Source organism: Acomys russatus, chromosome 27, assembly GCF_903995435.1.
Source record: "Acomys russatus chromosome 27, mAcoRus1.1, whole genome shotgun sequence".
Taxonomy (NCBI): Eukaryota; Metazoa; Chordata; class Mammalia; order Rodentia; family Muridae; genus Acomys; species Acomys russatus.
Genome location: NC_067163.1, coordinates 13385285 through 13410891, shown reverse-complemented (window position 1 = coordinate 13410891; position 25607 = coordinate 13385285). Strand labels below are relative to the sequence as shown.

General features: G+C 46.9%; 1 protein-coding gene across 1 annotated transcript; it reads left to right on the top strand.

The window, feature by feature from the left end:
• Positions 1-6662: 6662 nt before the first annotated feature.
• Slc25a15 (solute carrier family 25 member 15) lies at positions 6663-24264 on the top strand. The gene is made up of 6 exons (XM_051169728.1): positions 6663-6787; positions 12778-13036; positions 17738-17875; positions 19938-20107; positions 21806-21964; positions 24129-24264. Exons 1-6 carry the CDS (start codon positions 6733-6735, stop codon positions 24251-24253), a joined length of 906 nt encoding a protein of 301 aa, XP_051025685.1. The 5' UTR covers positions 6663-6732; the 3' UTR covers positions 24254-24264.
• Positions 24265-25607: the final 1343 nt, after the last annotated feature.

Sequence of the window (25607 nt, the reverse complement as noted above, 5' to 3'; positions counted from 1 at the left end):
AAAGGGGGCTTTTGTCTCAGAGAAAGTGGGCCCCTCCTACAGAGCTAAAGGAATAAAGCACATATACTCTAACCCTGCTTGAGAGGTGAGCCTGCTAGCCAAATCTACTCCACCTGCTGTTCTAAATGCTTTAAAAAAATGTGGCCTTAAGTGGTTGAAGTGTGAGAAGCAGTTAATATAGTGTGAGAAGTAAAAATTGTATGCTGTCACAGTTTTTGTCAAGTTGATACAAACTTAGATGTGGACTCTGATCTATAAACGTAACCAAATTGCTTTAAGTCAACACACACACACACACACACACACACACACACACACACACAACCACACACACCACACACACACAAAAAAAATCTAACACATATGGAGTGAAATTTCCACACAGGAAGGTTAAGTCTTCTGGAACTCAGCTGTGCTTATTCATGTAGTGGCCTGGGCTCTATGGTGGCAAAGAGGAACGCACATAACAGAGACAGGGTGTCCGGAAAAGTCTACAGGGTTTGCTAGCTGGCCCTTTTTGGGAGTTTGCTGGGACCTGTTCTACATGAATTATGGGTAATCCTATTCTCTGCCCACCAGTTGTTATTATTGTTATCACTGTTATTCGTGGAGGTGACCTTCGCTCACATTGTACTAAGATGTGTCTCTGTATATTCCACTGTTACTTGCTGAACCGGCAGTGAGTTAAATGCTAACGGATTCTGGTATTGTCGCTGCTATTGAAGAGTCTCCTGTCTCTATTTTGTGTAAAAATTACTTCCACAACTATCTCTGATTGGTTAGTAAGGAAGCTGAAGAGCCTATGACTGGGTAGAGGAGACAGTAGGGGAGAGTTCCATTCCTAGTCTGGGGGTCCCAGGAAGAGAGAGGGGGAGGAAGAGAGAGGGGGAGAAAGGGAGACGTGAGAAGGAGGTCACCATGGGGGAGTCACACGGGGACAAAGATGGGGCAGGAGCGGCCAGGGCAAGACTAGAGGACAAGTGAAAAAAATTGTGAGCAGTTATGAGCACCGTCCATAATTATTTTGCCATTATATTTTATCCTTTAAAATACATGTTTTTTGCCTCAAACAATACACATGACCTGACTTTCCTTCCCTCAATTTTGCAATACTGTAAACAATTTCCAAAGAACAGGCGCATGGAACAGAACTTGCCTCCCTTTCCAATATTGTTCTAACTACCATTTTTCACTGATGCAAATTCCCCTTTATTTCACACAGTTTCATAGAAATACAAATCTCTGTGTTTTTCAATTTAAAATATTGCTTGTAATGATTTCAAACAAGACTTGAGGACTTCAACAAAAGTTCTATTGGTAGCCAGTGGGTATTGAAGTTGTATAATTAAAGCATTATTTTCATGGGCTACGTGTGGTGGCGCACGCTTTTAATCCCAGCACTCAGGAGGCAGAGGCAGGTGGATCTCTGAGTTCAAGAATAGCCTGGTCTACAAAGCAAGTCTAGGATAGCCAGGGCTATTATACAGAGAAACCCTGTCTCAGAAATAAATAAATAAATAAATAAAAAGGCATTATTTTATTTTTCCTCATTTACCAAATGCACATTTGAATCCAAGATGTGCTGGGTTTCTAATTTGTTTGCAACTCCAGTTACCACACTTTGTTATCCTCCACCCCACCCCCACCCCCCAGTGATGTCATTAACGTGCACATTGTGAAATTCTGGTGCACTGACAAAGGTTTGATTCCTGCCCTCTCACCTGCGTCACACCTGCTTCCATTACAGGGTAGCCACACCGACATCTTTCCCAACCCCAAGAGTAGGCAGCACCTACCTGGAGCAGAGTGGCCAGTGTGTGGCTGTGTTTGCTCATTTGGAAGTCAGCCCTGAGATACGTTTTGTTCTTCAGGCAGAGCAGTCTTCCAGGCCTGTAACACAGCATTTTCAAGAGGACAGAGAGGTGGCTCAGCCATTAAGAGGCTACTCTTCGAGAGGACCCAGCACACACACATGGCAGCAGACCACCTGTAACTAGTTCCAGGGACAACAACTTTCCCTTCCAGCCTCCAAGGCACCAGCACGCAGGTTTTCACATGTACACATAAATTTAAAATTTCAATGAATCTTTAAAAAAAAAAAAAAAAAAGAATTTGGGTGTGGTGGTGCATGCCTTTAACCGAGCAATTGGGAGGCAGAGGCAAGCAGATCGCTGTGAGTTCGAGGCCAGCCTGGTCTACAAAGTGAGTCCAGGACAGCCAAGGCTACACAGAGAGACCCTGTCTTGGGGGGAAAAATAAGAAAAAAGAAAAGAAAACGATTATAGGGAGGCTGAAGCAGAGTGGGTAGGTGGTGGCCAAGTGTCACAGGAAGCCCAAGGATCTTTCAATTCAGTAGGGCTAGAGCTAAAGATAACTAATTCCATCACATCCTGGAACCACAGGTCCCTCAAGTATTTTCAGCTTCATTTGATTTATACTTTTTAGAGATTCACTTTATTATTTTTGTTTATACGCAGTGTGTGTACCCCGACAGGCACAATCAGATACCAGCAGAAGCCAGAGAGGGGAGGTGGATCAAGCCAGAAGGGCCTACTCGAATGTACCAGAGCTGGACTTGAGCTGTGGGATTCTGGGAACTGCACTCCAGTCCTCCGGAAGAGCATTGTTTTAGTTCTGTTCTGTTGTTGCAATAAAACATTCTGAAAAAATAAAAAAATAAAAAATAAAAATAAAAGGCCGGGCGTGGTGGCGTACGTCTTTAATCCCAGCACTCGGGAGGCAGAGGCAGGCGGATCGCTGTGAGTTCAAGGCCAGCCTGGTCTACAAAGTGAGTCCAGGATGGCCAAGGTTACACAGAGAAACCCTGTCTCGAAACACCAAAATAAATAAATTAATTTAAAAAACAAAAAACAAAAAACAAAAACATTCTGACGAGCAGCAACTTGCAGGAAGGAAGGGTTTATCTGGCATACCCTTCCAGGCTGAGGGAAGTCAAGACAGGAGGCCGGCAGGAAGACAGATCACTGCCTCACTCACGAGGCGGCTGATCCCTGGCTCGAGGCTTTGCTAGCTTTTTTTTTTTTTTTTTTTTTTACGCAGTCCAGGAAGACCTGGCTAGGGAATGGAGCCACCCACAGGTGGCTGGGTCCTCCAACATCAGTTAACAGATCACGACACTGCCGCACAGACCCGTCCTCAGAGCGATGCGATCTAGGCAACTCCTTTACTGAGGTTTTCCCTCTCGTGAGTCTAGGCTGAATAGAGTTGACAAGCCTCAAGAGTTCTTTCCCTCTGCGCTATTGCTCCAGTGCCGCTTTCATCTTCTGAGTAAAGCGTCAGAGGAACATATTGCGGGAACAAAAAACACTAGGGAGGCTGCCTTGCAGCAACGGTTTAATTTACATGGGTGTCTTTTCCGCAATGTTCTTGGGGATGGATTATCTTGGGGAAGAAAGACTGAAATCTAAAACAGAACAGACACGCAAATAAAACCTGAGGCAGCGCCGGACGTGGTGATGCACACCTTTATTCCAGCACTTGGGAGGCAGAGGCAGGCGGATCACTGTGAGTTCTAGGCCAGCCTGGTCTACAAAGTGAGTCCAGGACAGCCACGGCTACATAGAGCAACCCTGTCTTGAAAACCCAAAAAACAAACAACAAACTCAAAAACCTGGAGGTACGTACACACCTGTAGTCCCTGCCCTTGGAAGGTGGAGGTAGCAAGATCAGGAAGTTCATGGCCATCTTTAGTCACACGGCAAGTTAAGCCCAGGCTACGGGAGACCCTGTCTCTAAACAAACAAATAGATAACTGAAAAAGTTGGCCATTAAGTGAATTTATATTTCACCACTACCATTCTAGTGCTTTTTATCTACCGGTAAGTTTAAAGCCACAGCCTCCGGGGCTGGATAATGCCGCCGGGAAAGCCCAAGGTGAGTTCTCCAGGAGAGTGCCAGGAGCCCCCAGGGCCTGCCAACCTGGCAGCCAGTGTGCACGGCAGACTTCCGTTTCCTTGGCCCGGCCTCGCGAGGGAGGAGCGGAGGGGCCTCGGGTGGGGAGGGCCGGTGGGTGGGTGGGTGGATGGATGGGTGAGGGCGGAAAGGGGCGGGGCCTCTGGAGGGAGGGGCCGATGGGGGCGGGGCCTCTGGAGGGAGGGGTGTCGGAAGGGAGGGCCAGTAGAGGGGTCTCAGGAGGGAGGGCCCAAGGGCCGGACCCAGACCGCGACCTTAAAAAGTGTCCCGGGCCGCAGCCGCCAGCGGAGCGCAGGCGGTGGAGTGCGAGCGGGACATAGCCAGGCGCGGCGGTGAGGCGTCCGGAGCGGGAGGGAGCGGGCGGCCCCGGGCTCGGGAACGCGGCCTGACAGTCCCCGCCCTGCCGCACACGTGCTGCCGCACCGGCGCGCACCAGGCTGGCGGCAGGGTCTCCGGAGACGCAGGGGTTCGGGGCGGCCTCTCGTCCCCAGCGGTGCCCCGCGGGCTGGAATCCGGGTCGGGCCGGGTGACGCGCACTGCAGCTGCAGCTACAGTAGTTGGCACCCCCGTGCCCGGCGCTCGGCCGAAGGGGTTCGGTGGCGGTGGCATGCGGCCTTCTGCAGCCCAGATGCAGCCCGAGACAAGTCTGTCCTTCCACCGGGGATGTTATTTTCCCCTAGGAACCAGTAGTAGTGTTGGCGTTGTTGTTGAGACTGCTGGGTAGTTGGAAGGAAGAGGGTGGGACGCTGAAAGGGTTCGGGTTTTCTACTCCAATGCGGACCAATCTTGCATTCTCTCCAGCACACACTTTCTACTCAGTTCATCACCCTGCGTACTTTCTGGGTTCATCTGTTAGTAGCATTTCTGTTTTCTGTGTTTTGACAGAGGTCCCTGAGAAGGAGACTAAATGGTAGACTTTTTGGCTAGTATGCTGGAAGTCTTGTTTATTAATCCTAGCACGGGAAAGCATTTTTATGTATAATCGGTTTTTGAAGTTAGAATTGACCTCTCTTTTTGTTTGTTTGAGACAGGGTTTCTCTGTGTAGTCTTGGCTGTCCTGGACTCTTTGTAGACCAGGCTGGCCTCGAATTCACAGAACTCACTGCGGCCCGCCTGCCTCTGCCTCCTGAGTGCTGGGATTAAAGGCGTGCCCCCCATGCCCGGCATAATTGACATTTCTTCTCTTCCTAGTTTTTTTGTTTTTTTTTTATTTCTAACCCTCGCCATGTAACCTTCCCACCCAAATTCATGGCCTCTTCTTAATTGTTATCACACATGCACAAACACACACACATAGTCTTAAATATATAAATACAAACTTCTCCGTCCATGTAATTCGACTTGTATGTGTATGGTGGATAACCGACTGGGAAACTCTTCCCTGAGGAAGACTGTTTCTACCTACCTCCACCATTCCTTAGTTGCCTGTAGTTCTTTGTCCATGGTTGAGACCTCCTGAGATTTCCTCCAGGTCAGCGGGCCTGTTGGTATCTTCTTAATATAAGTCCTGTTTCCAGGTTGATGAGACTTCTTGGTTTAGCCTTTGACATTGCCAGGAGACTCAAGCTCACAGCAAACTTCCTGTTCCTTTGGCTCTTGGGGGAAATTAAAGATTGATTCTGTATATAATATCTCTCTAGAATTTGAAGTGTTTACATTCGGCTTATATGAAGGGATTGGATTTATAGTGACTGCAGAATTAGATACACTTTTCTATGCCTCCCAAGTTAGTAAAGTGTTGTTTATGCGGGAAGAAAACCCCGAACCCATTGAAGTTTATCTGAGGCCAGTTTGAATGTTTCCCCCATGCAGCTTGTCTCTTACTGCACAAATGTAGGCATGGGTTTTGAGACAGGGTTTCTCTGTGTAGCCTTGGCTGTCCTGGACTCACTTTGTAGACCAGGCTGGCCTCGAACTCACAACCTACCTCTGCCTCCTTAGTGCTGGGGTTACAGGCATGCGTCACCACATCCAGCTGGCATGGGTGCTGTAGCTACCAGGCTGTTAGTTTTAGTTTAAAAAGAACCTTTTGTTTTGGTTTGTTTGTTTGTCTTTGTTTTTTGAGATAGAGTTCCTCTGTGTATCCTTGCTGTCCTGGACTTACCTTGTAGACGAGGTTGGTCTCGAACTCATGGAGAGTCTTCTTTCCTAATTACCTGGGAGCTTAGGCTGTGAGAATCTCTGGTCCTATTTGAGGCCTGTTGAGAATCAGGATCTGCTGAATTGTAGGTAAATCTGCACATTTATTGCTGAGATGTCATGACAAGAACAGGGTCAGGGCTCTATTGTGGGCCTTATGGCATTTATGACTGCCCGTGTACAGTAATTCTATAGGAGCTGCTCAGTGGAGTTCCTAGGCTCTGGTACTCAGCAGCACCCCTGTGCCGACTGAACTTACGCCTGAGCTCAGCAGATGGACTTTCACCATAGGCCTCAGAAGCAGAGTCTGGTGTGGTCTGGGCCATTTGTGATTGGTCCCTTATTTGGTGTTTATTGTCGAGGTTTTCATCAAGGTTGGCTGAAGTGCAGTAGGGGCTATAACACTGATAGTCAGGGAAGGCTTTTTGGTGTGTCAGTTGTTTTAAGAAGAATTCGATCACTTAGCTGTCTTGATACAGTAAGCCTCGTTAGGAACCTGTTTTCCCACTCCTGGAGGTTTAAGGTTCAGTAACATAGCAGGCTTAGAGGATAGGGGACCGCAGAGGCTGGGCTAACTGCATCTTCCCCCCCTCTTTTCAGGGATTTGTGGTACATGTCCTTCGCTCTAGAGAATCACCTTCCACAGAACCCAGTCACAGCATGAAGTCCAATCCCGCCATCCAAGCTGCTATTGACCTCACGGCAGGGGCCGCAGGTAATCCTGGTGTGGGGGGAACCTTCCTGCATTCCTGAACTAGGTCCTTAGAGCGGCTTGGAAATACAGCCGTGGTTACCCCAGAGGTAATATACTTTAACCTCAGAATGAGTCAATTTGATGGAAATGTGCGACTGTTCAGAGTGTGGCAGCAAGTACAGTACAGTAGTGTTTAATTCTACTAAAGCTTCATCAGTCAGAGCAAAGGATGGAAATGTCCCTGTCACTGCTAGGGACATCTCAGCTCCAAAATGAACTCACTTGTCACATGCTAGGATATGCAGGTGGCAGCAGTGCCCCAAGCTGCACAGTCTTTTGTAGTACAAGATGCCAGTTACTGGTTTTGGGTTTTAAGATTTGTATGTGTATAACCTAGGCCTAGAATGTTTTCAGCCTCTGAGACGTACTGCTGAATACACTCACCTATTTTTTGTGTTTTGTTTTTTTTCTTACTGAGCTCTGGGCTGGCTGGTTCAACTCACCTCTTCTGGCTCAAACTCCTCTCCAAGCTGATTGGTTCAAACTGGCTTCTCTCAGCTTCTGACTGAATAGCTCTGCTTCGCCTTATGCTAACTTTGGCAGTTTGCACTAGTCTTCTGGCTTGTTTTCTCTCATTCTGTCTTCACCTGTGTCTAACTTGTTCTTTCTATGCAACCTGTCTCTGTAAAACTAACTCCCTCCCTCCCCCGCACCCTTGCACTGTTCTCCTAACTCCTCTTTTTCCTCTCTCTTCTTGTGAGAGTTGGGTGTCTCCTATCCTAACTTATTCTGTCCACTCTGTCAAAACTTTCACTTTGTCTGCTTCTCAGTTAGATGACTCTTTCTTTTTTTGAGACAGGGTTTCTCCTGTAGTCCTTTTGTAGACCAGAGAGCCACCTGCTTCTGCCTCCTAAGTGCTGGGATAATAGGCATGCCACCATGCCTGGCCCTAGATGACACTTTGAAACATGAGTGCTTCCTCCTACAAACTAACTTTACCCTCATTGTTTGGGATTAAAGGTGTGTGGCACATCTGCATTCCAGCCAGGACACATAGACCTAGTCCTCAGATGAGATCTCTTGCCACAGACAGCAGCCATGCTTTTTCTAGTTTAAAATTGCTCAGCCAGGCATGGTGGCGCATGCCAGAGGTAGAGGTAGAGCCAGGGGCAAGTGTACCGCTGTGAGTTCGTGGCCAGCCTGGTCTACAAAGTGAGTCTAGGCCAGCCAGAGCTACACAGAGAAACCCTGTCTTGAAAAACAAACAAACAAGCCAAAAAACCAAAATTGCTCTACGGCTCCCTACAGCAATGAGATTGATATTCCACAGTGTCTCCCTGTGTGCTGGGAAGAAGGGAAATGGACAGTTGAGGCTGATAATCCTCAGCTCTTGAGCCTAAGGGCAGACTGCAGCCAGGCATGGTGACCCACAGCCACAGTAGAAAGACCACCTTTAACATGTACGCATAGGGAGAAGCTTAGCCTAGGGCAAAAGGAGCTGGGTTCCCCCCTGATAGTCATTTTTTTTTTCTTCAGAGTTCTATGTCACTTTAGGGACAAAGGCACACTTGAAGATTTCCCAAATGAACCTTTGGTCGGCCCTAGCCCTGCCCCCACTATCAATTCCTGTAAGCGAGGGAGGCAGAGCAACACATTGCTTCATGTTCTCTTACCCAGTATGACCTCTTCGGTCAACAGATCAGGTAGGGTCAGGGGACTACCACCTCTCACTCTGTCCTTTGTCCGGTTGTAAAAAAAAAAAAAAAAAAAAAAAAAAAAAAAAATCCCTGTACAGACAACAACCACCTCTCTTATCCCTCCCCTGACTCTTCTACCCGCCTCCACGAAGCAAAGGTCAGCTGAAGTTGGCTCCACAGGAAGGCTGATAAGGATCCCTGGGCAAGAGCATCTCTTCAGTTAGAGCCAAGGAGTGCTCCCGTCTGATGAGCAGGCCCAACAGCTAGCAAGATTGTATCCCAATGTGTGACTAACTCTACTCTGTGGAGTAGAGGATGGGACAACTGCTTGGACCCCATTCCTTCCCTTTGGTCCTTATGCCATGCTGTGGAGGATGCTGACTGTAAATGAGAAAACATCCACTAGCTCTGGAGAGTAAAGACTGTGGGTACGGATAGGTCTTGCTTATGCAGTAGGAAGGTGTCTAGTGTCTTTAGAGATTTACAACTGTAGGCTCTGTATGCTCTTGTCAGGAAGAACAGAGCTTTACAGTAGTAATTTCTAAAAAGCTCAACCTCTTTCTCTGTGCATTCAGACATTTGAGCAGTCCAGCTTAGTTTTTATGTAAATTGTAACAATATTGTTGGAAGCCTTTTATAGAAGACAGCTGCTGGTGGGCTTTTCTTTTTTAAATGATGCCAAGGTATCTAACATTAAATGGTCGGCTGCTTCCTGTGCTTCCGGGTCTCTCTCTGGGCTTGGAAACACGAGGCTGCCCCCTAAGCTGTTAGGTTTTGTGATTTTTTGAGCCCAACAAGTTTCTTGGCAGGGGTAGGAGCTTTGTTGTGGGGGCCAGTCAGAGGAGATGCTCATTAGGGACATGAGACTCCCTGTTCTTTTATGAGGGACCTGCAATGCAGTCAGGAAGGAGCAATCTCACTTTAAGGGTCTCAGAGCAGTTGATATAGCAGTCCTACATACCTATGGCTAGCAGCGCTATCTAGGAAAAACCTCAGATTTTGGCTCCGTGTTTGATTGTCATCTTTGTTGTAGTGTGCCCAGTAGGGCAGCAGCCTTCTGAGGTAAGAGGTGGTTTGAACTCTTTGCTACCCTGACTCTCTGGACTGACAAATTCCTAGGGTTTGGGATTTTCCCCCCTTGTACAGAGAAGCCCTAGTGTTCCATGTCCATGCTCATTCGTGTAAGCATAGAGTCAGCTGTGGTCCAGGCTTGTGGTGAGGTGTAAAAGTAAATATAAATAAAGTCAGCAAAGCTGCTCCCCTGCCAGGCAAGCTTCCCAGCCAGCTCATTTCTGTTAAAGTGCCAAGAAGTCTTCTTTGGTCTGGCCTGCACTTGCTGGAGGAGAGGTTCCAGGGAAGGACTCTGGGCAGCTGGGAGGAGTTGTGAAGCAGAGTTAGGCTATGGGTTAGGTACCCAAACAAGGCCATGAGCATCACAGAAGTTGAATTTTGGAAATCGGGGCGGAGCTTTGAGTTTAGTATCTCCCTCACATAAAGGAAAAGCAGTCTCCAGCAGTTCTTGTAGTGTGCCTCACTAGCTGAGAAAGGAGGAAGGTTACTGCCTTGAAGTCTATCTTCTCGGTGTCAAAATGACAAACACCTCAAAAACCAACCCTCCCAACCGTCCCCCAACACCCCCCTCCCCCCGGCCTCCAGACAGGGTTTCTCTGGCTGTCCTGGACCAGGCTGTGTAGACCAGGCTGGCCTTGAACTCAGAGATCCACCTGCCTCTGCCTCCCGAGTGCTAGAATTAAAGGCGTGCGCCACCACATCGGAACATCTTACACATCTTAGCATCTACAGAAGTCAACCTAAGTGAGGGAGGATTTATTTTATTTTGGCCCACAGTTTCAGAGGTTTTATTCCATCATGGTGGGAGGGGGTGGCAGAGCAGAGCAGAGCAGTTCACATCATGGCAGCCAGAAAGCACACATGTCTATACATATACACATACATACATACATGCATGCATGCATGCATACATACATACATACATACGTACATACAGAGGGGTGAGGGGAGAGAGAGAGAGACCCAGCCCCAGCCCCAGCCCCAGCCCCAGCCCCAGCCTTGCTCTTGTCCTTTTTCTTTCCTTTTAGCATTGTATTATATCTCGGCTCCAGCCTGTAGAGCTTCAGAGTGGGTCTTCCTGCCCTACCAAGTGCTCCCTGGGACTCCAGTCATACCCAGAGCTCTGCTTTGTTAGTCTTGCAGATGCTTCTCAAGGCAAGCAAGCTGACAGAATTATCGACCACAGTGACTGTTAGTTAAATGTTGAGCATGATCTGGTCTCAGTACCTTCTCCTAAAGAGTGAATGGAGGGAGTGGGCTGTGATATCCCCTAAGGAAGACAGACGCTCTTTCTCCTTCAAGGAGTATGATCAGAAATCATATGACTTCCATGCAAGCAGAGGCACGTCTGGTGCGCTTTACTCACATGGTTTGGCCCTGTGCTTGCTGGCTAAGGCTGGGGGAGGCGCTGGATGGAGTCCTGTGGTGAACATTGTTAGCTCCACTTTCCTGAGGGGATGACACAGTTTCATTCTATTCATAGCATTCCTTAGCCTTTTACCTTCCAGAACGGACACGGAGCCATCATGGATACGGAGCAAGCGTGTGTCATAGTAACTGTTGTCTGTGTATTCAGGTTAGGTTGGTTATCATGCAAGTTAAGGCATTAATGTGCTGAGCCGCCGGCTTTGTTCAGCTTACCAAAAATATACACTCTACACATCCTGACAGTCTTGTAGTCTTTTGGAATATTTACATTATTTTGCTATATTTGGGACCACATAACCTAGCCCAGCAGTGTGCAGGAGAGAACAGTTCTGATTGTAGGAGGAATCATCTTACTCTGTTGTTTTTGCTCTATTCTCACTAAGTAGCCCAGGCTAGCCTGGAACTAGTCCTCCTGCCTCTACCTCCTGGGTATGATATTACCGGCGTGCACCACCCACTCTGCTGTAGCATCTCGTGAATTGCATCCCAGTGACTCACAAGTGCGGATAATCAGGTCACACTGTATTGTTACTTTTCTGGAAGAAGCAAACAATAGGAAGAAAGTCACAGGAATCATTTTGATTGTTCAGTAGGCCCAGTCAGAGCCTTTGGAAGCAACGCCTTGCCTAACAGTCCTCGGAGCCCTCCATCTCCGCCTCCCACAACACAGGTGGGATAACTACCTATAGCATCAGAGGTGGGGAGTTGCACTCCTTAAATACTTTGTGTAAGCCTTCCTTTTTGATAGCATTTTAGTGGCCTCATCACATAGCTGCTGTGTTTCCTGGCCTAAGCAGGGGTGTCTGACATGTGGGGCCTCTGAGGCCTCAGGAGGGAGGTAAATATTAACCAGCAGCATGTCCCAAAACTTTGGTCCTAGTCCAGGGTCTACAGATTATTATGGGGTAATCACAGTTTGCTCTTATCCTTACGTTCAGAAATCTTTCTGAAGTAATCTAATGCAACTTAGACCTGGTACATTTGGTATTCTTACAGTGTGAAAACAAATGCGAGGCAGATTTCAATCCATTTATACTAAGCAAAGGTAATTGTAGTCTATTCCCTAGCTAAGTACAAATCATTAATTGATAGAGTTAAAATTGAAGCGATTTTTTTTTTCACGGTCAAAAGTTTTGCGCTCAAGAGGTTAATTAGCTCCTGTTGTCCTTATCTGGCACCTGACTCTGTTTTTCTAATAGTCGCCACACACTGGGGCATTAGACAAGAAGAAATGCCACTGTACACACCGTCCCTTCTGCATGGCTTCTCTCTCATGTGTCCAGTGGCTGCTGTTTAGTAACCACTTGTGTGCCAGGTTTGTGCCAAGCCCAATTTGTGTTAACTTAGTGGTAACCCTGAGTCGGCATGAAGAGCTGAGGTGTATCCCCTGTCTGGCCTGGTGCATTCAACCCAGGTTCCAGCCCACCCCTCTCCACTGCATGGCTGAGCCCCAAACCTAGGGTGTGTATCTTTGTATGGGGCTTGGAATGTAGAAACCAAACATCTCTTGGTGAGCACAAATCTCTTTAGGTGGTGCTGGCTGGCATGGGCACCTCTAGAAGTTGTTTGCTGAACTTGGTGTTCAGTGTGTGCCTGTTTGTGTGTGTGCATGCGTGTAGGGGCAGGTGTGCATTCTGTTTTTTGAGGAAGGATCTCTCACTGGAACCTGGGGCCAAAAGTGCTCTTTTTATCTCTGGGATTTTGGGGGGAAGGCAGTCATTAGGAACTAAAGTACTGGTAAACCATGGACAGCCAACCGCTGTCCTTGCTTCCGTGGCTACAGACTCATTCTAAAGACTCATGTCCTACCTCTAGGGGGCACAGCATGTGTACTGACGGGGCAGCCCTTCGACACGATGAAGGTGAAGATGCAGACGTTCCCAGACCTCTACCGGGGCCTCACCGACTGCTGCCTGAAGACCTACTCCCAGGTGGGCTTCCGTGGCTTCTACAAGGGCACCAGCCCCGCGCTGATTGCCAATATCGCAGAGAACTCGGTGCTCTTCATGTGTTATGGCTTCTGCCAGCAGGTGGTCCGCAGAGTGGTTGGATTGGACAGGCAGGCAAAACTGAGGTGAGTCAGGACACTGGCACTCCGTCGTTTTAATGACATTTATAGGAAAGAGGTTTCCGTTTTAAAAAATGGATCTGATGTCCTATACTGTCGTGGTGTGAACCAGGGAAGGCCAAGTGTGTTACGTCCTGTGTGCGCTTTGGACTCTGTGAGAAGATGCTTTTCTCATGGACAGAAGTGCTGGGCTAAGACTGTGGAACATGAGACTTAAACTATAGCTTCACTTCCATGCACAGAGAGCGATGGTAGACAAGTAATTTGGAATTTAGGATGCTATAGATGGACCCAGATGTCTTTGGTTGACCCTTCCCTATAGATCCGGCTTCCGTCTGTGCTTGACCATTTTGGTTCCGTTGGTGCTATGGTGTCTGTTGTTTAGAGACCAGACAGGACACAAACCACTAGGTCATCCTTCCTTCAAATGTTGATGTATGTGAAATGGAGTACAGTTATACTGGGGGAGGGGCTGGGGAGAGTTAATTACTAAAGTGCGTGCAAGGCTCTGAGTTAAATCCCCATCACCCAGGTACAAAGCTGTACGTGGTATGTGCTTATACCGAGTACAGGGAAAGCAGAGATAAAAAGAGCGCTAGGCCCCATGTTCCAGTGAGAGATCCTTCCCCAAAAAACAGATGTGTAGTGTGTAGACACACACACACACACACACACACACACACACACACACACTCCCTTCATTCTTGCACAGGGCAGGCTTGTTGGCTCTGTCAGTAGGTATCAGAACCTCTATTGCACCCGCAGGTTGCACACAGCTGAAGTAGACTCCTTGTACATGGGCATGTGCTCTACAAGATTCAGATGTGGGTTTTTTTTTCAGATGTGTTATTTTATAGGCTTGAATTTGGTCATGATGGGTAGACCTTGTGTTTAAAAACTGGGGCCTGGGTAAGATAGCCCAAGGAGACAGTGTAGGACAGAGGAAGGCTGAACGTGATGCTCTTGCCCTCCAGCTAAGAGGGAGCAGGAAACAGAGTCTAAGGAGATAAAGGCAGAGGGCCAAGAGATCAGCATCCCATGGGGGAGATCAGGCAGGAGCAAAGTAGCAGGCAACTGGCTCTCTCTAGCTGAAGCAGACGCATTCTACTTCAGGACATCGGGGGTCATCTCCCTCGGCTTCTTTAGGGAAGAACGACATGGGCGAGGAGCCAAAGGGGCAGTGGGTACCCAAGAAAGGTTCTGGTGGAAGACTCTTTGCTCTTTTCTGGGCAAAGTAACCGTCTCTGGCTGTAGCACGGAGCTGGTGGCAGGAGCAAACTGTTGAGGTTCCAGCCCTACGTGTCCCTCCTCCCTCCGGCCCTACATGTCCCTCCTCACTCTCCCTGCTTTTTTGCCTATGAACAGAGACGGGTTTGAGCACTTTGCTTTTTCTCCTTTGTGTTTTATTTGAGACATGGTCCCACCGTGTAGCCTGGACTGGTCTGAAACTCACTGTTACGGTCTTCTTGCCTCAGCCTCCCGCACAGGGATGGTGTGTGTGTGTATGTGTATGTGTGTGTGTGTGTGTGTGTGTGTGTGTGTGTGTGTGTGTGTGTGTGTGTGTTACGATGTCCTCTGGGTGCTTTTCTGATCGTGAGCTTAGGACACTTTAGAGTTGTCTATCTCCGCACCCTCTCCAGAAACAAGAGTTGATGTCACTGAGAAAGGGTTGGAAAATGCCTACTGTGTTCCTTGTATGTATCTTTCAGTACATTTATGTCATGTGATGCCCATAGCATGTTGCTTTTTACCATACGCGTTCTCAGTAAGGAAACCAGCTTGGTTATTGTGCTAAAACAGCACTAGAACCTTTTCTGAGCTTAGACTCTTTTTCCTTTTCACTCTTAGAAGTTTTTTGTTTTACCTGTTGGGAGAACACTGCCTGCAGCCTGTTATCCTCTCGCATGTAGGCTGTGTCTTTATGGCCCCTGTATGGCCATGTGGAGGTGCTGTTGTCTCTGAAATAGTTGCTGGATCAAGGACAGTGTCATGTGAGCCCACTCTCCCCTTCAGCCCCACAGCCCCATCCTCTTTCTGTTAGCCCAGCAAGGGTCAAGATCTAGAGGGAACATTTATCAAGAGGAGCAAAGGGAAGCAGTTACAGCAAGCATTTGCCGCGGATTTCTGCAACCTCTTCACAAATATTTGTGTGTCCTGCCTTGAACCTAATGCAGCGTCTGCTTTGACCTTTGGCTGACTGAGATCTTACACAGCGCAGGCGGTTAAGTCGTGACTCTTATTCACTAGACATTTGACAAACAGTAGGTTCAGTCTCTCTCTCTCTCTCTCTCAGGTTTCATACAATATGTTTTGATCATATTTTCTCCTCCCTACCAAGCAAAACAAGAAAACAAGAAGCACAGATACACACAAAAACATGAAAACAGAAATCAAAACAAACAGACTAATAAGGCAAAAAAAAAAAAAAAAAAAAAAAAAAAAAAAAAAAAAATCCAAAGGGACTAAAACGTCTACAGTAGATTCTTAGGAGACCTCATCCCACACTGACTGCTCTTCTGGTCTGTGTGCCTCGTTTTGTGCCCTGGAAGATGAAGGCATTTGTGAGAAAGCCAAAGTCTATAGAAACGCTGATTTGGCCTCCCCTTTGGGTTCTGTGTTCATCCAGATTCTGGAACCTTGAGGTTGAACTGGCCTCCGTGTTTATTGGCTGATACCTTTGTTCTAGCAAACTTGGCACAGTCTAAGTAATGACCCTAATTGAGAGTTGCCTGTCAGCAGGTTGATAGAGAGTCCCTGAGGAAGGCCAAATATGGTTTGTAGGCTGGCCAAAAGATGGTTTGAAGCTTTAGCTTTTAACAGATGAGCTAAGGAGTGCATTAAATAGCACGAGACATGTGTCCTACATCATCAGAGAAGGCTATGTACAAGGATGTTGGTGTGCTTGCTTGGCTCTTTGTGGTTCGTAGTGGTGGGCTTGATTCTGCCCAGCCCCCAGCCCTGCTTCTGACAGCACCATGGTAAGCCTGCTCTTCTGAGCCCAGCTCAGCCTATGGACAGCAGCTGCCGTCTTGCCACACAGAGGTGAGACTACCAGAAAAATCAAAGCCAAAATTGGAAGCAAGAAAAGTAGCTTATAAAAAAAAAAAGTAGCTTATTTAGTTCACAGTAACAGGGGTACAAGAGCTTGGGGTGGCCTCTGCTTGGTCCTTCTAGGGCGTCTTCTGGCTATGTGACAGCATTGCAGATAGCATCATGAGGGGTGAGGGTTTGATGAGGACATTTCATGTAGGACTAAGCACTTCAAGTCTCACTTTCTGCACATTGCCCATTTGTGGGTCTTTGTGTTAGTTTCTATCTGCTTCAAGAAGCTTCTGTGATGAAGGTTGAGCGGGGCACTGATGTATGGGCAGTGTGTTATTAGGAATCGTTTATTACTATGTAATAGAAAAATAGGGTTAGGTTCTTCCCTAGGCCACTGCCCTGTCTACGCTCAGATTCTTAGCCTTGTCAGGGGTGGGTCCTAACTCATGGGTTAGGCCTTGGAAAGTGGTTGGTTATTTCTTTCCATACCGTTTGTGCCACCATTGCACGGGTATATCTTTGCAGGCAGGCCACTGTTGTAGGTTGCAGGGTTTGTAGCTGGGAGACGTTGATGATTGTGTTTCTCCTCTACTGGTGTGCACAGTGCCTTCCAGTACCGTGAATGCTAGTCAATAGAGCTGAAGCATCCACGTCTCTGCATTTGATGACACGTGTAAGTGTTGTCTTCCGCAATAAGGCTTTACCATCACGTTGTGGAGAGTGACCAAATAGCATTGGCAATGGTGTGTGATGTTTGGGGTTCCCGTGGGTGGGCCCCACCTCTTAAAGGTTCAATCAGCTCAACAGCAAGATGCAAGGATCTGAGCTTCTATCACACAAATGGTTGGGTAACAGATGCAAACCATATCAGATCCTATCAGCGGTCATAGCTCAATTGGGAAATCTTTTTCTGACCACAGAAATCTAGGCCATTTTTATCTGAGGTACTTACATTACATTACATGTCTGGTTATTCCAGGTTGGATTTCGGGCCAAAAGGAATATTGTCACAAATATACTAAGGTATTAATAGAATATATTTGGAGTGGTAGAACTGTAGGTAATTCCCCCTTCTCTCCTATGGTGTGCCCCCCCCCCCCCCCCCCCCCCCGCTTTTTATGTGCCTTAGCTTGGCTACTAAACAAAATACCATCCATCAGGAAGCTTAAACATTTCTTACTATTCTGGAGGCTGCAAAGTTAAAGATCAAGGTGCCAGTAGGCTCAGTTCCTGTTTTAGACATGACTTGTCACTGTGTCCTCACCCGGCAGAGAGAGCAAGATGACCCCATGATGAAGGTCCCCAGGAACTCATATATTCCTGGTTGCCTCTTAAGAACCCTTGCTTTAAACATTGTCACACACTGGGAGTCAGGTACTCAACTAGTGGATTGAAGATGGGGACATAGGCACTGATGGGACAATCAGGCAGACCTGGATTTGATTCCTAGCATGCTGCTTTCTGCGTGTATGGCTTTGGGGACATACATTACTGCTAAGTGCCATCCCTCCTATGGAGCTGGAGTGATGCTGTCTGGTACAGGGTCTTGGGATCCTTAGAGGGGACAGGACAGCTCACGTAGATTTCTTCTCCCATCCCTGTGCTCACTCTGGTGTGGTGAGAGCTGAAGGGACAATGAAGCTGACAGTAACTCTTTTCTTTCAGTGACCTCCAGAATGCAGCCGCTGGGTCCTTTGCCTCCGCCTTCGCTGCACTGGTTCTCTGCCCCACAGAGCTCGTGAAGTGCCGGCTGCAGACCATGTATGAAATGGAGATGTCAGGAAAGATAGCTGCAAGCCAGAAGTAAGCACTGTCCATTCATAGATGTTGGGTATTTCGTCTTGGTGTACGGTGGGTTTCTTTTATATTGTTAAAGTTTTAAATGGCAAGTGGAGAAATGGCTTTCCTTATTCTAAAAGGATGTGGCAGGGGCCAACCTTCGAAAAAACTTACTGTGCTTGGACTCACTGCTTGCCATAGAGGGTGTCCTTCCCCCCCCCCCCCCCCGAGACAGGGTCTCTCTGTGTAGCCTTGGCTGTCCTGGACTCACTTTGTAGACTAGGCTGGCCTCGAACTCACAGCGATCCGCCTGCCTCTGCCTCCCGAGTGCTGGGATTACAGGCGTGCGCCACCACGTCCGGCTCCATAGAGGGTGTCTTAGGCAGTTATTTAGTAGTGCAGAAGTAGAGACACCAAGAAGCCAAACATTTTGCCATCCTAGGTGCTTAAGGCATGATCCTCATCCATATTTGGAAGACAGCTTTGAACTGGGTCTGAGAGCTGAGCTAAGTGTGGACTTAAGATTCTGGAGTGAGGGTTTGATGCCCTTCCTCAAATTTCACATGGGTGTTTACCACAATCTGGCAGCAACTCCCACCCTTCCCAGGCACGCTCCACATGTGTGTGTTAAGGGTCAAGTTCTGAAGACATTCATCCGAAGTCTCGTTAAGTAACTTAGAGCTGCTCTCTCCGGTCAAAGCATTGCTTTGCAAGCACGGCCTGCTACAGTGAGGCTATAGATGCCACACGGTGTGTCTCGAATTGAAAAACTGTCTAAGGCTGGGCGTGGTGGCGCACGCCTGTAATCCCAGCACTCGGGAGGCAGAGGCAGGCAGATCGCTGTGAGTTCGAGGCCAGCCTGGTCTACAAAATGAGTCCAGGATGGCCAAGGCTACACAGAGAAACCCTGTCCTGAAAAACCAAAAAAAAAAAAAAAAAAAAAAAAAAAAAAAAAAAAAAAAAAAAAGAAAGAAAAACTGTCTATTGTCCTTATTAATGACAAAACTTGCCTATTTATCTTGACATATCTGGCTGAAGGTCTGGTCAAGGGTGTTGCTATCACCCAGGGTCTGTAGATCTTGTGAGGAGCCAGTCAACAAATTGACCACTGTCATCAGTTTCTTCCTGGCTGTTCACAGCCGAGGGGTCTACTGGTGTAATGCTTTAAAGGGTTATTTCTCAACTAGAACCTACTTACAGTACTGCGAATACATACAGCTTGTAAGCATGTGGTTCTGAAAACTCGTGAGATGAAGAGGCCTTTGTAGCCAAACAGTGAGAAATGGAGTGAGAACTAGGACGTTACCAGCACCACCCCACGGGCTCGGATGCAAGCTCAGTATTGATTTGGGCGTCACCTTGACAGAATCTAGACTCACCTAGGAGGCATGTATCTGGGCACACCTGTGCAGGGGCCCTCTTTTATTCAGTCAACTGTGGTAGGAAGACCCACCTAAAATGGAGGTTGCACCATTACCTGAGCCTGAGTCCTCAACTGCATTGAAGAAGACGGGCTGAGCAGCGCAGTTATTGGTCCCTGCTTCCTGACCGCAGATGCAATGTGACCAGCTGCTCCAGGCTCCTGTTGCCACTACTTTGCCCCCACCATGGACGCTGAGCTCCAAATAAGCCCATTCTCCCTTAACTTCGCATCTTGTCAGGTATTTTATTACAAGTAACTAACACAGCACTGACACTTGAGGGGCTGGGGCTCCAGGGGATAAGACACTGGGCAAATCTCCTGTTGTTCATTCACTGCCAGGTTTGGATGACTCCTTAGTGTAGTTTACTTTTACTTAATCACTGTTGAGAAGCAGGCAGTGATCCTTTTACATGTCGGGGCGATGTGACTTACAGAAATGTATACTCAGTCAGCAGGCCTGGCTAGGCATAAGGAAGGAAGCAGCTGGTTTGGTGAACTTTTCTAAAAATACCAGGTGTCCTTTGAAGGGAAGGGCAGGTCACAGGAAGGCATAGACAGTTACAGCAGCGTTGGTCGCATGTCATCCTTGGTCCAAAAATTCCCACTGCACGCGCACACTCTGGCCACTTGCACTGACTGTGCCTCCTGCTTTGTCTCCCCCAGTACAGTCTGGTCAGTTGTGAAAGAGATCTTTCGGAAGGACGGTCCCTTGGGCTTCTACCATGGACTCTCAAGCACCTTACTTCGAGAGGTGCCAGGCTACTTCTTCTTCTTTGGTGGCTATGAACTGAGCAGATCATTTTTCGCATCAGGAAGATCTAAGGATGAACTAGGTAAGTGGATCCAGATCGGCAACACCAGGTAGACTGTTCCTCCTGGGTTTGCGGGTTCCCACAGGGTTTGGGTTCAGTGTGTACCTCTCTGGGAGTTCACCCAGCACTGGGGAGCTTCTGGGTGCCAGAGGGTAAAGTGGGACCAGGGGTTGGCTAGTACCCTCTCCCGAAGAAAATTTCCTACAGACAAACCCTAAAGCCTTACACCCCAATGGTCTTCACTGGCATTGACGTTGTTATAGTCACTCACCCCTCTGGGTGTTGGTAACTGTCCTGGGTCCATTTTAGAGGAAGAAATAAAATTATTTTCCTCATGGAGAAGTCAGCTTATCAATAATCTCACCATAAGTTTTAAAAACTTGTTTTCTTCTCTTTTTAGTTGATTAATTGCCTGTCATTGCAATTACATCTCAATAAGATTGTCTACTAAGCCTGGCAGCTGACATCAAAGCACAAATCAGTTGTGCTCCCCAAACTTTTTTTTTTTAAGTTTATTATCCATTAAGTAAGTACCTACTGGTACATTTAGGCACTTAATGAGCAGGATTTCTCAGGCTGTTCAATAGCATCCCTGGCCACTTCCTCACTACAGGCAGCAACTTCTCTCCAAGGAGAAAAAAAAAAACAAAGAAAGATTCAAGAATTGTCAAGAGTTCCCTGGGGAACCAAAGTCAGCCTTATTTAAGAACCACTACATTAGATATTAAGGACATTCGAGACTAACAAAACAAACCACCCCCCAAACCAACCAAACAAACGGAGGCATGTACCACTGGTAAGATTAGCCTCATTAAAAAAAAAAAATTAAATGCACTAAAAAATACAAGATTTATTTACTTACTTTGTATACAGTGCTCTGTAAACCTGCATGCCAGAAGAGGGCACCAGCTCTCATTCTATTTGTTTTGTTTTGTTGGTTTATTTTGAGACAGGGTTTCTCAGTGTGACTTTGGCTGTCCTAGACTCGCTTTGTAGACCAGGCTGGCCTTGAACTCACAGTGATCCACCTGCCTCTGCCTCCTGAGTGCTGGGATTAAAGGCATGTGCCACCACGCCCAGCTTGTAAAACACACTTCTGTTGTTAAATTGTATAACTAAACATTAAATCATCACTTGAAGTTCTATCTCTATCTTAAAAACCTTAGCTCCAAGGGTAAGGCAGGCAGGTAATGAAGCTGGTCAGTGCTTATCCGTGTCATAAGCAGAAACAGTCCCAGTTGCACTTGTTTAATGTAATACATTTTAAAAACACAGTAACAAATCATGATGTTCAGAGATCAACGAAGAGTTTTTGTTGTTGTCTTTTTGTTTTTCGAGACAGGGTTTCTCTGTGTAGCCTTGGCTGTCCAGGTCTCGTTTTGTAGACCAGGCTGGCCTCAAACTCACAGCAATCCACCTGTTTTGTTGTCTTTTTTGTCTTGTCACAGTAGAGGAAGATTTGGGGCTGTTGGGAGTTAAAATTTGAGAAAGGCATGGACTGTACTTCAGTGGCTTGTTTTCTCCAGCAAGTGAGAGCTGTTGGTTGTAGGTGGGCCAGAGTGGGGACCCAATACACGAGTGACCAGCTGGTCTTGTGAGACTAGGGGAGACTCCGCTTTCTTAGAAACTGTAACGTGTTTCAAGGACCTGTGCTCCTTGTAACTGACCTGTGCTTCTGGAAATGCCATCTAAGACAAAGTACGGCTGCTTCCTCCCTAGGTCCTGTCCCGTTGATGCTCAGTGGTGGGTTTGGTGGCATTTGCCTTTGGCTTGCTGTATATCCAGTGGATTGTATCAAATCTAGAATTCAAGTTCTCTCTATGACTGGAAAACAGACAGGTTTCCTCAGAACCTTCCTGAGCATCGTGAAGAATGAAGGTGAGTGTGCCCTCTGTGGAAATGGAGTGTGTTCACCGTGACTAGTCTCCAGGATGCCTTCATCCATGGCTAGTCAGGTCTGCACCTGTCTTTCTGCCTCATGCCCTTTCCTCAGCACTGTGTTCAAATGTGTGCATTTCTATCTCCAAAATGTTTAAAGTTCTTTTCCTTAACTTCTGGGCCAGGTATCTGGCAGAATTCCTTGTGTGTGTGTCGGGGGGGGGGGGGGTACGGTTAATATACAGAATTTTGTGTACAGGGAAGATTGCTTTAAAGGTAGTAGCATCACCTCATCTCATTTACACAATCAGATTTGAAAAGATTCTTAATAGGATCACTAAGGCTTTAAATGAATATATATATATATACACACACACAAATGCACATATATATATAAATATATACACACAGATGCACATATATGTATGTATATATACACATATAATGTGCATGTGTGCATATATATGCACACCCATAATTATATATATAATATATATATTTACACATTGATTTATTGCTTAAAATGATATATAAAATGTGAGGGTCCTTTGAAAATATCCCCCCTCCATTTATTTATTTAACCACTTTACATCTCGATCAGCCCCCTCCCTCCTCTCCTCACAGTCCCACCCCACACTCCCTTCCTCTCATTATCCTCCTTCCTCTTAGAGAAGGGGAAGCCCCCATTTGGTAACTATTCACCCTGGTATCTCAAGTCACTGCAGGACTAAGCACATCCTTGCCCACTGGTGAGTGACAAGGCAGCCAGCTAGGAGAGAGTGACCCAGGGTCAGGTAACAGAGTCAGAGACAGCCACTACTCCTATTGTTAGAGGCCTACGTGATAACCAAGCTGCACATTTCCTGTGTGTGTGCAGGGAGCTAGGTTCTGTCCACACAAGCTCTTTGGCTGGTGGTTCAGTTACTGTGAGCCCCACTGGGCCCAGGTTATATTATTACGTTATATGTAAAAGAATGTAAAACAATGTGTTTGTCAAGATGATTTCTGGGATGAGAAATGATCAGAGCAGTTTTTAAAGATGATTTGCTCTCAGTTTTTAAGAGTTATTCAGGAGGATGTAGAGTTGTTAAGTCACGTCTGTGTGACATCAACTTCATTCAACCCAAAGACCTGTCTTTCTGGCACCCACCATAGATAGACATCTTTTTATTTTCTTCTTTGGTTTTTTGAAACAGGGTTTCTCTGTGTATCCTTGGCTGTCTGGCTTCACTTTGTAGACCAGGCTGGCCTCAAACTCACAGCGATCCAACATCTTAAAACTAGGGTTAAGGGAAGGTTTGAGCAGAAGAAAGGGTGGAGGTAAATGATAAAGTTATATTGTAATCTAAAAAAAAAAAGAAAAAACAAAAAACAAAAAAAGAATTTATTTATTTATTTTTTATTTTTGGTTTTTCGAGACAAGGTCTCTCTGTGTTAGCCTTGGCTGTCCTGGACTCACTTTGTAGACCAGGCTGGCCTCGAACTCACAGCGACCCGCCTGCCTCTGCCTCCCAAGTGCTGGGATTACAGGCGTGCACCACCACACTCAGTGAAAAAAAGAATTTAAATAGCAAAGTAGATGAAGTCTATGGTCAAGAATATCATTGTCTGAAAAACAAAACAACAACAAAAACCACCTTGGATTGTGAACTTGTGCACTGGGTCTAAACAGAGGAAGCACAGTGACACAGACATGTCATGTCCTAATGGGATGTGGGTATCCTGCACATCACCACGAGGCTCGAGGGCTTCCTCCAGTTTTGCCTGCTACACCCTAGTTCAGTCCCTCATCTGGGTCTCCCCTAGTGACCACACCGAGTAGGCTAACACTAGAAACACATCTCCGGGTTCTCTTGCTGGCCCCTTGGCTCTTCAGTTGCTTCCATGTGGCCACGCTAGGCTTTATCCCTGCCATGTCTGTTCTGCAGGAGTCACCGGGCATAGAAATCTGTTTGTTATATGAGCATCAACCAGATTTGCCAGAGAACTTGCACTTACCTTATTTCTGTAGTCTGTTGACGGAACCTGAGAACACGCGCCTTTGCCTCATGGCTTTTAGTACTGTTGTCTGACTTTGTTGGCACGGATCACCTCTCCTGCGCATTTGCCTGTGTGTCCTCAATGAAGTGCTGTCACGATCCTTGGTTGCGTTTTTGTCTTCCAGGAATAACAGCCTTGTATTCTGGACTGAAACCAACTATGATCCGAGCATTCCCTGCCAACGGGGCGTTATTCTTGGCCTACGAGTATAGCAGGAAGTTGATGATGAGCCAGGTGGAAGCATGCTGACGTGTCCTGGTGGGCCTGGCTTCATTGCAGGTGTCAGAGCCTGCTGTCAACTCAGGGTCTCACAGAGTGCGAGAACAATGGAATTATTTGATTAACTGGGACTTTTGTCCTTGTCTTCCCTTCTTCTATTCTAAGTCTTAGATTTTGTGGAAGGCCCTCGGTTCTACACAGTATAATTTCTGCTTATTATTGTACCAAAAGAGAAAAGTCTGTTCTTGCCCTTGGTGGAATGTACAGGGCAGCTGGGGGCCTTACGCACCACTGGCCTTATGCAGACTGTGTCTTCCCAGGACAGAACTTCTGCGGAAGTCAGAGGTACATGTGCACTTTAGATGGTTCTGTGTTGAGGAAAACACAATTTTGTCCCATGTTTAATTGTAAATGGAGACCAATTTTTATGCAGATGGCTGTAAATGATGGCTCAACTCATCCTAGACACAGGGCCACAGAGATAAATTAGATAAAGGCTGCTGAGCCTCGCATTAAGAGGCTAAAAGTTTTAACTTTTTGTGGTACATTAAAGCTAAAACACCGATCTATATTTTTAGATAAACTTATGCATACTTGTGTGGCTTCTGTATTCTTGATGAAATTTCAGGGCGGGCTTCCTGGCTTTGTTTCATGATGCGGTACGGCTCAGTTTCAGGGTGGGCTCATTTTGCACTCTGGTATTGGTAGGCGTGGCCCAGAGCATTAGTGCTCTGGAGAGCAGCAGAGCATTCACCACCTTTCCTTCTCACTGCAAGAGCTTCCTCCCTCTGTAGTAGACTCCTGATAGACAAGGACTGCCCTGCTGTGCTCTCTAGAAAGCCAATAGCAGGAATCCAGGGTACTCTTGATCGTGGACTCAGCAGGAATCCAGGGTACTCTTGATCGTGGCTCAGAAGCCACTGTCTCCCTGCCCCCATCAGTCCGAGGCCCTTTCAGAAAGGAAGCAGAGAGAGAGCCTGGGATCCCCGCTTTCATCACGGGGTCCCTACTCCTGAGGAAGTCCAAAGGTGCCAAAGCACAACTAGATCAAAGCTCATCCTCCTGAGGCTTAACCTTGGGTCCATAACTCCTTAATTTGCCTCTATATTTGGAGCTGGCAGTCTATGAATTTTAACAACTGCAGATGATATGTAACTTTGGAAAGCATTGTGACATAATAAAAACATTTTTATTAAACTAAGCAGCATATGTATATAGTATACAAAAACTCAGCCCCACATTTCTTCTCACCCCAGACACATGGGATGGATAATTCCTTGGCCACAGGGTCTAAGAGGGTCTTATCACTGCAGAGGTAAACTCAATGTCTGTGCTACTCTAAGACCAGAGGGGTGACAGCAGGATTTGTTCTTACCCTGCCTAG

Coding starts and splice junctions, on each gene's coding strand:
- Slc25a15 (XM_051169728.1), top strand. CDS start 6,733: ATGAAGTCCAATCCCGCCATCCAAGCTGCTATTGACCTCACGGCAGGG. Junction 17,876..19,937: donor AAGATAGCTGCAAGCCAGAA/GTAAGCACTGTC, acceptor TGTCTCCCCCAG/TACAGTCTGGTCAGTTGTGA. Junction 20,108..21,805: donor AAGATCTAAGGATGAACTAG/GTAAGTGGATCC, acceptor CTTCCTCCCTAG/GTCCTGTCCCGTTGATGCTC.